At 40.9% G+C, this 15720-nt stretch overlaps 1 protein-coding gene across 1 annotated transcript in view; it reads left to right on the top strand.

Annotated features, from left to right (window-relative positions):
- Positions 1-642: 642 nt before the first annotated feature.
- Positions 643-15720, top strand: part of CNNM2 (cyclin and CBS domain divalent metal cation transport mediator 2) — a 164475-nt gene continuing 149397 nt past the window's right edge. Inside the window, exon 1 of the mRNA XM_020967649.2 lies at positions 643-2404. Coding sequence (XP_020823308.1) covers positions 793-2404 — 1612 coding nt within the window. The 5' untranslated portion in view covers positions 643-792. The remainder of the gene's footprint in view (positions 2405-15720) is intronic.

Raw genomic sequence — 15720 nt, 5'->3', positions numbered from 1 at the left:
TAGCTTCACGCATACTTCCATCTTCCCCTCTCCAAACTGGCCTCTCTAACCCTGCCGAAGCCCCCTGCTAATGGTGCTAGAAAAGGGCTCAGTCCACGCTGCACCTGCACTAAGTCCCGCAGAACAAGCGATGAAATGAGAGGCAGCCAACACATGTATTTGCTCCAGCGAAGCACAAAATACCACGCTGCAGGGCAGAGCTCTGAATCTGACACTGCACCTGCAAAAAAAAAAAAGCACGAGCCTCCCTCTACTATCAAGTTCCCGAAGGAGAGCGCCGGGCTGGAGGGTTGTTAGAATATGATTGGCTAGGCCTTGGGTAGCCCCACCTTTTTCAGTCGACTTCTGAATTATGATTGGTTTATGGGTTCCTGCTGGCCACACCTCCACCCCTCACACATACACAAGAGTCACGCGCCTTGCAGTTGGAAACTTGGCGTGGTGAGGGGGCCGGGGTAACAAGATCGCTCCACCCCCTTACCTTGCTATTGGCCCATGGAGCAGACGGTGGCCACGCCTTCATTCCAGCCCCCTAACTGAGAGGGCGGGTGCTCGCTCCTGACTGGTTGGCCTACGTGCTCTTCAAGTTGATGCCAGAGCGCTCCCGCCTCCTCCCCCTCCCCACTCGGGCTAGAGGTCCAGTATTTGGCCCCGGCAGTGTCAGTGTCAGCAAGGGAAGGGGGCAGTGAAGTGTCGGGGGAGGACTCCCGGTGGCAGCCCAGCTGAGGTGCCGGTGCCTGCGCCTCGGGCAGCCAGAGAGAAGGATGAAGCCGCAGCCGGAGCAGCCCCCTTATGATTGGCTGTGGCGGTTGTAAGCCCGAAGTAAAGATGGCGGGCGGGCCGGTGGCCGCCGCACTGCCCACTTGGAAGATGGCGGCGCGCCGCAGCCCCAGTGCCCACGGCCGGGAGGTCCTGCGGGTGGTGGCGGGGCTGCTGCTGCTGCTGAGCTGTTGCTGCGGCGGGGGCAGCTGCGCGGGGGCCGGCGAGGCGGAGGAGACGGTGATAATCGGGTTGAGGCTGGAAGACACGAACGACGTGTCGTTTATGGAAGGGGGGGCGCTGCGGGTGAGCGAGCGGACCCGGGTCAAGTTGCGGGTCTACGGGCAGAACATCAATAACGAGACCTGGTCTCGCATCGCTTTCACTGAGCAGGAGCGGCGGCGGCAGGGCCACGGGGAGAGGGGGGCCGGGGGCCCCCTGCAGCCGGAGCCGGAGAGCGGCCCCCAGCGCTGCGGCATCCGCACCTCGGACATCATCATCCTGCCCCACATCGTCCTCAACCGCCGCACGTCGGGCATCATCGAGATCGAAATCAAGCCTCTGCGCAAGACTGAGAAGAGCAAATCTTACTACCTGTGCACGTCGCTCTCCACCCCGCCCGTGGCAGCCGGCGGCCCCGGCTCGGCGGGCAGCCCCGTGGGGGGCAAAGGCGGCCGTGGCGTGGCGGGGCTCCCTCCCCCTCCGTGGGCAGAGACCACCTGGATCTACCACGATGGCGAGGACACGAAGATGATCGTGGGGGAGGAGAAGAAGTTCTTGTTACCTTTCTGGCTGCAGGTGATCTTCATCTCGCTGCTGCTCTGCCTCTCGGGGATGTTCAGCGGCCTCAACCTGGGACTGATGGCGCTGGACCCCATGGAGCTGCGCATCGTGCAGAACTGCGGCACGGAGAAAGAGAAGAATTACGCCAAGCGCATCGAACCCGTGCGCAGGCAGGGCAATTACCTGCTGTGCTCCCTGCTGCTGGGCAACGTGCTGGTCAACACTACCCTCACCATCCTGCTGGACGACATCGCGGGCTCGGGCCTGGTGGCCGTGGTGGTTTCCACCATTGGCATAGTCATCTTTGGGGAGATAGTGCCTCAGGCCATCTGTTCCCGGCACGGCCTGGCAGTGGGCGCCAACACCATCTTCCTCACCAAGTTTTTCATGATGATGACCTTTCCCGCCTCCTACCCGGTCAGCAAGCTGCTGGACTGCGTCCTGGGCCAGGAGATCGGCACAGTCTACAACCGCGAGAAGCTGCTGGAGATGCTTCGCGTCACCGACCCCTACAACGACCTCGTCAAGGAGGAGCTCAACATAATCCAAGGGGCGCTGGAGCTCCGCACCAAGACAGTGGAGGACGTGATGACTCCGCTGCGGGACTGCTTCATGATCACTGGAGAGGCGATCCTGGATTTTAACACGATGTCAGAGATCATGGAGAGCGGCTACACTCGCATCCCGGTGTTTGAAGGGGAGCGCTCCAACATCGTGGACCTCCTCTTTGTCAAGGACTTGGCGTTCGTTGATCCTGATGACTCCACTCCCTTGAAAACCATCACGAAGTTTTACAATCACCCTTTGCATTTTGTTTTCAATGACACTAAGCTGGACGCCATGCTGGAAGAGTTTAAGAAAGGTGGGCGAATTTGGTACCTCTTGTTGGTTTGCTTCTTCTTTCCTGCCCCTCCCCTCCTTTCCCTTCCTTTCTCCTCCCCTACTCTCCCAAAGGTGGTCAGTTGACTGGAACTCTCCCTCTCTACCTTCGGTCTTATTGCATAGCCGGGAGGGAGGAGGGAGTGGTTTGTAGATGTGAAAGGACTGGCCCGGGCTTCCGAGCTTGTCTTTTAAAATGTACGGGTCTTAAATCCGGTGTTTCACCTCTTAAGGGCAGTCTAAACGAAACAAATGCCTGGAGTTTGGGATCCTGATGATTATAGGTGCTTCTGCTGCCCAGATTTGGTTCTGAATGGGGAGGCAAGATTGAGGCGATTTAGGCGTGCTGCTGATGTTGGCTTGACTTGTAGTTGCAGATTCTCTTGCCTAGTATTTTTAAATAGCTCTTAGGGACTTAGCTCAACCATTTCCCAAACCCTCGTCTTTCCAGAGTTTGGAAAATGCCATTTCTTATGCTCCATTTCATGGTTTGCGTTAAGCCCTTAGGGCAAAACAGGCTGGCTACACGGTACTTGGTTTTTCCTTCTCTGGTCTACCAATGAGGGAAGGGAGAGAGGGAGGTGATCCGAGTACCACAGAAAAATTGAGCCGCCTAGATGTGACCTGCTTCAGTGAGAGAAGAGCTTTTTAGAACCAGGTTAGTTATTAGCATGTGATTTGGGAAGACCAAAGTTAACCTTTCACCAAGGTTATATCTTTGCTTAACTTTCTTGTCAATTTGTTTTCACATTTACAGGAAACAACCAATAGAATTTCCAAAGCCAAATATGGGTTCTGCACAAAGCTTGACCCTTAACCTGCTGCATCCCTTTATTAATAGTTGTTTGTTTAGGTCTTAGTAATTCTGACCTAATAAGTTTTCTTTTTAACCTTGACTACTTGGTACATCCAAGGTTGTTTGTAGAAAAGAGTAGCCTATAAACTAATTTGCTCATTGTATCTTGTGTCCTTTTATCATGCAAGGACATGGTAGCCAGAATCTTTTCTTGTATAGTAGTACAGACTGGGTTTAAAATAAAAATCAGTTAGTTTATCTTCTAATATAGCGCTTTGAAGACAAACTTGTTTGGTTTCTGATGAAAATAATCTAAGGGCATACACGTTACCTTTTCATAGCTGTGTTCTAATAACACTTTTATTTATTCTTGGAAATGTATTTTTGATTTCTGACAGCCTCCTAACTGAAAAAGTCCACCCTAGCATGTGGCTTCATAGTTGTGAGAATCAGAAATATTGACCTACCAGTATATTCTTTAATTCCATTTTCCAGGTTGAACTAATAATAGTAAAATATTGACTATTTGAATAATAATCATGCTTGTTTAAATTTTGTGCTTTCCTTGCAACAGCTCTATGAGATAACTAGTGAATTTTTGCAGAAATCAGGCTTTTATGGGGTATCCTCATAATAGCCTTACTTGTTACCTCCTCTTTAAACTCAACTGCCCTATTCTGTCTGTGGTACCACCATTCTCCCTTTCTCTCCTGTTTATGACCTTGGTGTCACCTTTAACTCTTCCCTCTCCCTTTCCTCTCATATCCAACTTACATTGATTCTACCTCTGCAAAATCCCTCATGTTCTTCCATCTCTTTATCTCCATTGACAACAGTCTAGTACAGGCCTTCATTACCACCCACTTGGTATATTGCAGTAGCCTCCTCACAGGTCTTTTCATCTCCAATCCATTTTTTTTTTTGTAATCCTGCAAGAATAATCCTTCTTATACTTAGTCATGCCACTTTTCTACTCATACATCTTTGATCACTACCTAATATCCACCCAGTAAAATTCTTCAGACTCCTTTGTCTGTCATTCTCTGGAATCATCCCTCTTCTTCATTTATTTCAGTCAAACAGAACTAATCTGTGCTCTCTCTCCCCCACCCCCACATAAACTATTCTGCATTCTCCTGAGTTCTCAATACTCGGAATGCCTTCCTTCCCCCTTTTTCTTAGTTGAATTTTTACCCTCCTTTAAGCTCAACTCAAATACCATTTTCTCCACAGTTTTCGTTGAGCCCTCCTTCCTTGATACCTTTCAGACTTCACTTAGCACTTTGTTTTGCAGCTCTTTAACACACCATGTAATCTTGTGTATTATAGTGTTTTGTTTTCTTAGCCTTCTGCTAGACAGCAAGTTCCACAGAAGCAGTGACCAAGTCTTAACCAAACTACATTCTATCATAGTTTTAGCACACTACGGCATCTACTTGACAAATATTTGTTCACTGAATGAATGAGTGGCCACATGAATACAGCAGAAAGGAATCTAAGATGGTAATTTACCTTGGGCTAAAAAAAAAGATAGATTGACCAATAAATTCTCAGACAGTCTACTTGTCCATAATTACTAATGGGCAGGCAGTCAAGTCAACAAGTCATTCTTTACTGTGGGCCAGGCTCTGTGCTAATTGCTGGGGATACAAAGGCAAAACCAGTCCCTGCCCTCAAGGAGCTCATGTTCTTTTTTTTTTTTTTTGAGGGGGATGAGGCAATCTGGGTTAAGTGACTTGCCCAGGGTCACACAGCTAGGAAGTGTCAAGTGTCTGAGGTCAGATTTGAACTCAGGTTCTCCTGATTCCAAGGCCAGAGCTCTATCCACTGTGCCACCTAGCTGCCCCAAGGAACCCATGTTCTAATGGGGGAAATGACATGCAAGCAACATATGAACAGGGTAAAAAATTCTATTTCTTCTCTCACAACTCCTCAGTTGACTAAAATAATATTTACCTCCTTCTTACCTAACAGTTAGGCACAATGATTTTAACACAGAAAAATTACATGAAGCTGCTCCTAAATACTTTATCATCTTTCCATCGCAAAACAATAAGAATGATGTTACCTTTTATATAGTTCTTTTTTTCACCATTTACTTCAGCTTGGCTAATACTCACTTTGTTCTCTTTGCCTTAGGTACCTCACTCCCACTCAGCTTATAAATCTTGATTCTCTAATCCTGACCCCACTCAAAAACATTTTTTGAGTGATTTTGCGCAAGTTACTGTTTGGTAGTGAATTTCTGGTTGTCATCTATCATTTCCCTGTAGCTTAACTTTGTCATCTTTTCTTGAGAAACTTGCTTCCTAATTATCCGTCTTTATTCAAAGAAAACATTCTGAAATGTATTAGTAGAAATATAATATGTCATATAGAATTAGTATGTGTATGATCAGTGCTAGCCTGAAAACCAGCATGCTGTTCAGGGTTAGTTAAGGAGATGGTACAAAATAATGGTGTAGACTCTAAAGAAAGAAAATGCAAAATGTGATCTGAAAAACCTTCTAGTGAAACTTAGAGTGGTCTCTTGCCATTAGATTTTTATTTATATTTTGGGATTATGAGCTGTTTGAACTTAAACCTTTTAATCAACTTGTAATAAGAAATTGAAGCATTTCAAGCCTGTGGTCACAAATGTTGATTTTAAGTCATAATCCTTGAAGGAAGATGTCTTTAACCATCTACCATTAAATTTAAGAGTTGATTTTTCATCTTGTCTTTCGAATTCTCTTTCCAGGGATGATGAGCTTGGTCTTTTAATGTTTCTCCCTGGTGTATCTTCAGTTTCCTTAGGGATAAATCACAAAGATTTCACTTGATTTTTCCCCCTTTTATTCCGTAGATATTTTGGATGTATTGTAGTAATTGTAATAATATCCCTCCAAGGATTTTTTGTCTTCTGGGGGTTGAGGAGGATAGTGTTGGTATTTGGGGATACACTGGAGAAGGGTGATTTGTCATTAATATTCACAAAAACCAATTTCCCAAATGTAGTTAGATTTTTGTTTTCTTTCCTTTTCCTTCCCTCAAATTCTTAAGCTAAAGAGCTCAACAGTCCAGATCTCTGGGGAAAAGTGACTTTTTTATTTGGGGGTAGGGAATGAGGGTAGTTGGGATTTTGCATTGAAGATTTTGTGTAATAGTGAGTCATCTGCATTATCCTTTAGTGTGGAGGGAATAGAAAAGTTCAGTAATGTGAACAGAAGTGCAAGAATGTTTAGAGGTACTCTTATTATGTGTATATTTATTTTATTTTAAGCATGTGTCACTTGGTGTTCAATTTTTGTTTTTTTCTTGACTGATTTTAGCATGTGTGATCCTAAATCTAAGTCATTCCCTTTCTAGTTCTTACATGAAGAAGCAACAAGAATTTGTCTTGAAACTCTGTTGTGATGTTAATATTGTGTGGCATTAGTGGGTTTGGCGCTTTAATGGCCCAGAGGTTTTTCAGCATCAGTACTGGTCATGAGTTCTTAGTTCCTCATCTGCTATAGTAATAATGTGGGGCACAATTGAATTTTGAACACCAATTTTGTATTTTTTTTTTGTAACCTATACAAAAAATCCATTTCTAATGAGCAATTCTTAATGACCCTGCCCCATGCATCTGGTTTTGTGATAATAGACCTAAAGAAGAAGATGATCTATGTGAATCCCTTTGGTGAGGTTACAGGAAATCGGGAAAACTTGGAGGAAAGCAGTACCAGGTTGAGGGAAGGGAAAACCCAGCTAAAATGGACAAAATTGTAGCTTTAAGTGGAGGGTCTCTGAGATTTGCTTGCCAAAGTCCTTCTTTACAAATAGGTAGAGACAATATACTTCAGATATAACCTCGAGGAAGCTGAAGATTTACCAGGAAGCTGAAGAATTAGTAATCCATTGTCATTTTTATCTCTTAGTTTTGCAACTGTTATATTGTCTCCTAGTGCCCTCTGGATTACAGTACTAGGGCATTAGCTAGGCTCTTGTATTCCTTCCTGGCTTCCTCCTTCTTACCTCTGCTGAGAACAGGTGGGAAAAAATGATTTGGTTCTAATGTTCAGATAACGATGTTCTTCTTTGAGAAAATAGAAACAAATATGTAATGAGTACAGCCTAAGTATACAATTATCTGTTCCTGTATCATAGCAAGTCTTTCCATACTATTGTATTGAGGTTTTAACATTTAATAGCTGTATTTCTTCACTCAAAGTGTTAGTCTGAGAGCTACATATATGTTGGCTGGATTCTAGAATGTCTTTTTTATAGGCTGCTAAAGTTATGGAGCACAACTTGGGCAGGTTTGTTCTGGGGATTGCATGTATTATTATAATGAATCTTCGGAACTCACAATGAACATGCATAAGATGTGGCTATACATACATATACATATTATATGTATGTATGTATGTACACACACACACACACACACAAAAGCACTGAAATGGGAAGGGGGAGTTGTGGACTCACAGAGCTGGAATGGACCAGAGGTCATTTAGACTGGATCCACCTCTTCATTTAGGAGTGAGGAAAATGAAAACCAGAAAGGTGGGTTAACATATTAACGTAGCTAATTAATAAAAGAAGGAGGACTGTAACCCAGGTTTCCTGATTGTTAGTCAGTGTTCTTTAAAAAAAAAAGTAATAAACTTTACCATCATTAAAGACTTATTAATCAAACATACAAAATAAGGAACACAACTTTTTGCATATCCTTTTGCATTTAGCAAAGACAGAACCAACATTTTTAACAGTAACTGTCTACCCAGATGTCCCTTCCCCAGTCTGCCTGGTTTCACCCCTCCCTTCAGCTTTGTTTTCTTCCTTTAATGTAGTAGCAGTCATTGTGTAAAACTGGCTATGATTTTCCCTTTGCATTACTTCATGAAGGTCTTTCTACATTTCCTCATATATCTCATATTTATCCCTTTTTGGAGGGTATAATATTCCATTGTAGCAATATAGCTTATTTTATTCAGTCATTCTCCAATTGGTTGGACGTACAGGTTTCCAATTTTTTGCTTTTGGAAATAAAACAACGATGTCACACACACATTCATAGCTGCTTTATTTCCCTATAGGTCCACTTTTCTTTTTATAATATTTTTATGATAAAATCTTAGCATTGGAGTGGTTAGACCAGTGTTCTTTCCACTGTGTAGTGCAGTCTTGCTACTTAAGACTTATTATGGTCATTGGAAAAGGAAAGCCAATGTTTATTTTCCAGGCAAATCTGATGCTAACAATTTCTATGAAATATTTCATATCTCTATTGGTAGCTATTATTACCATAAATAATAAGTCCAAATTTGAATAGGCATTTTACTTTATGTTTCAAATCTCTCTACCAAGATCAGACTGGGAGTATATTTTGGGTAAGGGGCTGGTGATGTAGGGATTATCTGGTACCAAGGGTGGTTAAATATTGGACATTGTTTCCATTGTAATAGACCTGATAGCAAATATTTACTTTTCTGGGGTCCCTTTGCAATTTATTTACTCTTTTGGTTGTTGCCTTGATGAGAAGGAACACACAGTAAGCTCAGTTGAGGGCAGTGAAGACTGAATTGGGGTTGTAGGTTGAAATTTTTTTGACTCTTTCAATTTCTGTTTGCATTGTAAAGCTATAAGATTCCCCTTGGAGCTTTGGCCAAACTATTTGGATTTTACATTCTCACTGATAGTCACATCTGCTTTTTGTATTGCAGTTCATTTCTTCAAACATTCTCTTTTTCTTCATATTTATGACAAGAGTCTGTCTATTATGAGGTAGAATTCTTCCTGGACTTTAGAAGATTGGAACTTGATCAGGTTAAGAGATCTTAACAGAAGTTAAATCAGGAAAAAAATCACCTTGTTGGCCAACTTGGTGTTTAACTTAGCATGATCTAGACTAGGCAGGAAGATGTCTTATTCTGTTTCCCCCAATACTTTCATGAATTAAACACAATCTGGCTCCTGTTCATCTTACAAAAACTGTCATCAGGATGACTGAAAGACTTTCAACTATTCTGAAAAGGTACTAATCTCAAGTATTTAGTAAATTCAGTCTCAATTTAAAATATCAATAACAAGGAAGATTGCAATAGAATCTAGTTAGCCAGTGGAATGTTTCATCATGAATAACAATCCTTGGACAGCCTACGCATTTTTGTGCAAGCTGCTATACTCTGCAAGGCAGTTAAGAGAGTCATAGCACTTAGTTTATAAGTGGCTCTTTTCCCTAGATTTCATATGCATTAGAAGTATACTTCATTTTCAGTAAGATTTGTTAAGCTTTAGGTATAGAGAGCCCTTTTATTAACCTTAATGTCTGAAAGTGTATTACCAGCTTTGGATATTCAAAGGAACAGTTGTGGTTTATTTTAGTTTTATGTCTTTCCCTCATCATTTACTTAAAAATACAAGACACCAAGAGAGAAGAAAGAGCAGATTTTTTCTTTGCACATTAGATACACATCATAAAGCTGACAAAGTCTTTGTTTTCCTTTTGGTTTCCAGTTAATCCAGGGCACATCCAAGCTCTGGGATTGGATTGCTTTGTGTTCATTCACTTTTCTTAGGGCCGAGTATAAACACTGGTGTAATCTGTCTTGGCCGATTTCATTGCTGGATGTAGGTGGCCTCCTTTTTGGTGCTCTTTCTCTCCCTGCTCACTACTTCCCCTCACTCTCCCTTCCCAAGCTCTAGGAATATCAAGCTGGTGCCTTCTCTGGCCCTCTTGATTTTGGACATTCCTCTGAAGACTTGTGAAAAAGATGAGTGTGGGCCATTTGTGCTTATAGCAATCCTAGAAATCAAACTGAGTCGTTCACTAAGTGACTGAATGTTCAGTTTGTTGCTTCATATAACGTTTTAGGCCCTAAGTTTGTTCCCAGCCTATCTTTAGAAGAATAAAGAGAATGTATTACAGAAAATATAAACTTCAATTCCAAGATAAAGTGGAATGTTTTTGCCTTCTCTCTCTTTCTTTTCCATGCCTTTGTTTATTCATTCATTACGTACTTTGTGCAGTACCTTTTGATGGATGCTGAGAGCTTCCTTAGAAGCCTAAGACTGACTCTGGCCATGCTTAAAAACTTCTTGGGACTTTTTTGGCTTGTTGCCTTTTTAAAAAAAAATAAAGGTGAAGTGATGTGAGATAGTGACAGTATGTAGAAGAAGGCATGAGCATATTGCCATGGGGGAAGCCCTCTAGTCTTTGTCCTGCATACCTCCAGGAATTATATTAAAAGAGAATATAAAATTTCTTTGTAAATAAAATGAATCCAGGTCACCCGACTGTGTGTCCATACCCATTATCAAGGCCCAGAGACTGGCATACTTCATCTTCAAGCAGTTGAATTTTATTTATAGCTAAGAATTCTTAGACTGTAAATTGTCCCTTCCTTCCTCCCCTCCTCCCATTTTGTTAAGACATTGGGGTCGTTTTGAAAGATAGTAAGTTACATGCTTTTGATTTAGTAGGGATTGCAAGAGCATCTACCATTGGTGAAATGCACCATAACTGTCTTCTGGTATACTTTCTTTTTTTTTTTTTTGCAACTTTCTTTTTAAAATTTTTTCCACTTAATAGTATTTTATTTTTTCCAATTACATGTAAAGATAGTTTTCAACATTCATTTTTATAAGATTTTGATTTCCAAAATTTTCTCCCTGCCTTCTCCTCAAGACAGCAAGCAATCTGATGTACAGTCATGTCAAACATATTTCTGCATTAGTCATGTTTTGAAAGAAGAATCAGAACAAAAGGGAAAAACCACAAGAAAGAAGAAACAAAAAACAAAAAACAAAAAAAGTGAAAGTAGTATATCAATCTGCATTCAGACTCCATAGTTCTTTCTCTGGATGTGAACAGCATTTTCCATCATGAGTCTTTTGGAATTGTCTTAGATCCTTGTATTGCTGAGAAAACTAAGTCTGTCATAGTTAATCATCACACAATGTTGCTGTTACTGTGTACAGTGTTCTCTTGGTTCTATTCACTTCACCCAGCATCAGTTCATGTAAGTCCAGGTTTTTCTGAAACCTGCCTGCTCATCATTTCTTATAGCACAATAGTATTCCATTCCATTCATATACCACAACTTGTTCAGCCATTCCCCAATTGATGGGTATCCTCTCAATTTCTAATTCTTTGCCACCACAGAAAGAGCTACTATAAATATTTTGGTACATTTGGGTGCTTTTTCCTTTTTTATGATCTCTTTGGGATACAGACCTAGTAGTAGTATTGCTGAATCAAAGGGTATACACAATTTTATAGCCCTTTGGGCATAGCCCTAAATTGCTCTCCAGAATGGTTGGATCAGTTCACAGCTTCATCTAGTACACTTTCAAGTGATGGATAAAGTTGCATCCTTCCAAATTAGGTAGGGACAAAGATATTACAGTCAGTCAGCCAGTATGATACCTGTAGAAATCTGACTAACTGAATCATTGGGAGTTTGAAAGTAACTTGATTGTTTGCTATCCAATTAGCCTCCAGAGCATCTTTGCTCCAACTAAGGGTTGTAGGTAAGGAGGTGAGCATAGAAGAGATGGCCACACACACACACACACACACACACACACACACACACACACACACACATCATATCCATGGTTTTCTTTGGGTCATTTAGGAAATATTTAAAGAAATACTGTCTTAGTTCATATTCTAAATGTGCTACTTTCAGAAAAGTTCCTTGGAGGATCTATCTTCAGGTAAGACCCAGGTAGCAGGAATGGACTGAATGAAGGTGAGGGCTTTTGCCCCAGGAGTGAAGTTTTACTACCATCATCTTATCGTTACCTTAGTGAGCAAAGCCTCAGTTTATCTATCTGTTCACCTTCAGTCGCTGGAGAAATGTGCTGATTCTGCATGGATCCCCTTTTTACTGGTTGTCAGAGGCCAACTAAAGATTCTACAGAGGGAGAGAAAAGAAGTGGCAGAGCCATTTACCCAGGTGTATGGGAAACTAGAATGATTCGACAAGTCTGCCTCACGTTTTAAGGACTGGGCAAATTGATTTCACTACTTGTTTCTTTTAACCTCTTTTGATTTAGAGGAGATTTGACAGGAATTATTTGGTCTCTATACATTTGATTACATAGACACTTTTTCTTTATTCTGATGGATGTTCTACACTGGAGATCCCCCTGAAAAAAGGCCACTCTGGTGTGCTCACACTGTAACATGGATTGGCCCAGTTTAGTATTGATGTGTAGATTTCAGAATTTGAATTAGCAGTTGGGAGACTACTCTCATTACGATATTTACTCAGAATTGGTTTGTTTTTGTGTCATTTATATGCAGGAAAAGTTGGATTGGAATATATCCCATGGAGTACTGAGACTGTTGAGCTATTTGCCCCTGAAGGGACAGGGCACAGGTTTAGGACTCAGTGGTGTGCCCCAGTCCAGCCCCTGCAGCATATATGTGGGTAAATTATCCTTGCCATTTCTGCTTGTCAGAATTGTTTTACCTGGTGTGAATGATTCTGGGGTTGACATTACTTTGATGCACCTGGTGATTTCAGAGTATGTATGTATGACTGATAACTGGATGGAGCACTGGGCTTGGAATCATATAGACTCCTCTTCTTGAGTTCAAATCTGGCCTCAGGCATTTCTTAGTTCTGTGACCCTGGGCAAGTCACTTAACCCTGTTTGCCTTAGGTCGTCTTCTGTAAAATGAGCTGGAGAAGAAAATGGTAAACCATTCCAGTATCTTTGCCAAGAAAACCCCAAAAAGGGGTCTCAAAGAATCAGACACAACTCAACAACAACAGCAACAGCAAAAGCTACTTATAATGAGTCACGTAGAATTCAAATGAGGATTTGGAGCAGTGTCTACCAAAAAAAATAGTTTGATTGTTTATGAACATTTCACGCCTTTTAACTTTCAAAGTTATTTTCCTCATAAAGAATTCTGCATCTTACTAGTGTCTGATAGAGTGGGTGTTACAATTTGAGAATCTGAGTGTTCTGTACAAAGCTTGAACTTTCAGTAGGTTCATGGAGACATTAGTCTTCCCATCATTTGAAGCACCTAACTAATGTTAAGGTCATGAAGAACAAAGGTAAGAATTGCTCATTAGCTGGACTTGGGTGTCACAAACATACTGATAGTGCTCATAACTTACCAACTTAGTACTTTTGAAAGCCATGTTAACTGACATTTATTTGTTATTCCCAAAATTTGACATTAATTTGGCCTTTCTGGATAATAAACTTTTTTTTGCTTCTGTTTTACACAAAATTATTTCCAATTTTTTGCCCTAAAGGTTTGTGGAGGAAAAGCTTAGAAATTGGCAGTTCCCTTCCTTCCTTCCTTCCTTCCTTCCTTCCTTCCTTCCTTCCTTCCTTCCTTCCTTCCTTCCTTCCTTCCTTCCTTTCTTTCTTTCTTTCTTTCTTTCTTCCTTTCTTCCTTTCTTCCTTTCTTCCTTTCCTTTCTTTTCTTTCCTTTCCTTTCTTTTTCTTGTATTCCCAAAGACTTTCCTCACTGTGTTTTATAGTTTCACATTTTTTTCTACTTAGCTGACAGGACAGTGTTGTAATGTGTAAGGATATTTCCTTCTATGACAAATCGAATCTCAAAAGCTGCATTTGTACCCCATTGTAGAATAGGTTAGCTTTAAGGCTTTTCCACACTCTTTTTTTGATGTCAGCTTTGTAATGTTTATTAAGTAAAGGAGTTCTTAGAAAAATAATTTAGCCAAAACCTGGATCAGCTACCATTCCTGAAGTACCTCTGAATTTTGAATACAAGTTGCAGTTCAAAGAGGTTTTACTTGAATGTCCATAGGAAGTAACTGAACAGAAAAAGTAGCAAGTGTTAAAGTATGTATTTGTGTGTATACTTTGTATTTGCTTGGGAAAATCAGTCTAGAGTGTGTGGCACATTCTCTTCCCTGCTGACTCATTCATGTATTTTGCAGGCTGATTATTTCCTATTTATTCCAGTGTGTTCGTCTTTCAGTTCGGCTAGAAGAAGTTTGGGGATGCAGCTGAATAAACTAGATAGATTTGAAGGCTTTGCAGTGCTGAAAGTACAGTGATTATGGTTTTTACATTTTAAAAAAAATTATGAACGTGACAGTCATCAATGAACATGACAAACATCAATAAACGACAAAAATTCCACATATTAAAGACAAAAAAGGGCTTGTATATGAAACCAGGAATGCCTATTATATGCAGCTTGGTTAAAAAAAAATCAATGAATTCTTTCATTCTAGGAGATAGGTAGGAAGTAACCTTGGAGATCTCCAGCCACTATTTTTGCTGCTGTTTCTGGCTTAAATAAACCCCTTCCCCTATTATATCAGTTCTAGCAAAATATAGGCAGTCAAATAATGACTGAAAATTCTCTGTGTCAAGTAAGATAACATACGCAAAATACTTTGCAAGCCTGAAAGTGCTATGTGAACATGAGCTGTCATTATCATTATCATTATTATTATGCATCTTGCCAGGTTCAATAAATGCCATTTTGATATACAAATATCCTCCCATGAAGATATACTCCATTAGCTTAATAAATGAGTGATCTAGGAACAGATCTCTGCACACAGGTATAACCTTCCAGTGTGTCAGATAGTTGTTTGACCCGGCAGACTTGGGGCTGAACCCTTCATTGCTAAACAAACATGGCCATTTGAGTCCTTACTTAGCTTTACGTGATGCTATTTCCTGCTGTTCCAGGGTTCTGTACAGATGTTATCAGGCAGAGAGAATCTGGAAGGAGGCCAGTAATTTCATATGGTGGGAAAAGTGTTATGTGTATGTTTTTTTTAAGGTAAAGAAATGAAGTTGGATGTAAAGATAAAGCTGTTATGGAGGTTGGTGGAAATATTAGCTGTATTGCTTTAGGAATTGCTGCCTCTGCTGTGGGAATAATATGTAAGTTAGGCAATTGTATTGTTAGAGTGACAGGTATGGAGATTTGGGCATTTACATTGTGCAACTTGATTTTTGAGCATAAACTTGTAATATTGTTAGTATGGGGTATTTGTACTATATTAGTAATTTTCCCTCCTTGAAATATATAATTTAAAAATTTGCTACTGTTCTTAAGTGGGTTTTTATCACTTAAATGACTAATTTGAAAAAAAAATCCAACTGAATATAATCCAGTTTTATAAAGGACCTCGGTAGGGGGAAAAAAGATTCACTTAATAGAAATTTGCTTTTTTAATAGCTTTTGCTAGCATACACTTCATTAAATGAAAGGTACTTACAAATTTTTTCCTATTGTGTAATATTAAACAGTTTCACTTGATGTGATGGAAGACTGCTTTTTGAATCTTTTTGGATTCAAGACATTTTGTGAGTGTTGGGCACATCTACATGTTAAAAGTTGAGGCGTCACAAAAGTAACTTCCTTATTTCTGTCAGAGGCACTACTTACTTTCTTCAACCTGATGCTTGATCATTTGCCAAGTCTTCTCTTAACTACCTCCATGGTGCCTCTTATGTCCACCCTCTTTTTTCCCATCCCATCACCTCTACCCTAGTGTAGGCCCTTGTCACTTATT

The sequence above is a fragment of the Phascolarctos cinereus genome, unplaced genomic scaffold (genome assembly GCF_003287225.1).
Source record: "Phascolarctos cinereus isolate Bilbo 61053 unplaced genomic scaffold, phaCin_HiC Scaffold_3;HRSCAF=262, whole genome shotgun sequence".
In the NCBI taxonomy this organism is placed as follows: Eukaryota; Metazoa; Chordata; class Mammalia; order Diprotodontia; family Phascolarctidae; genus Phascolarctos; species Phascolarctos cinereus.
Note: the sequence above shows the minus strand (reverse complement) of the source record. Positions and strands in the feature narration are given on the sequence as shown.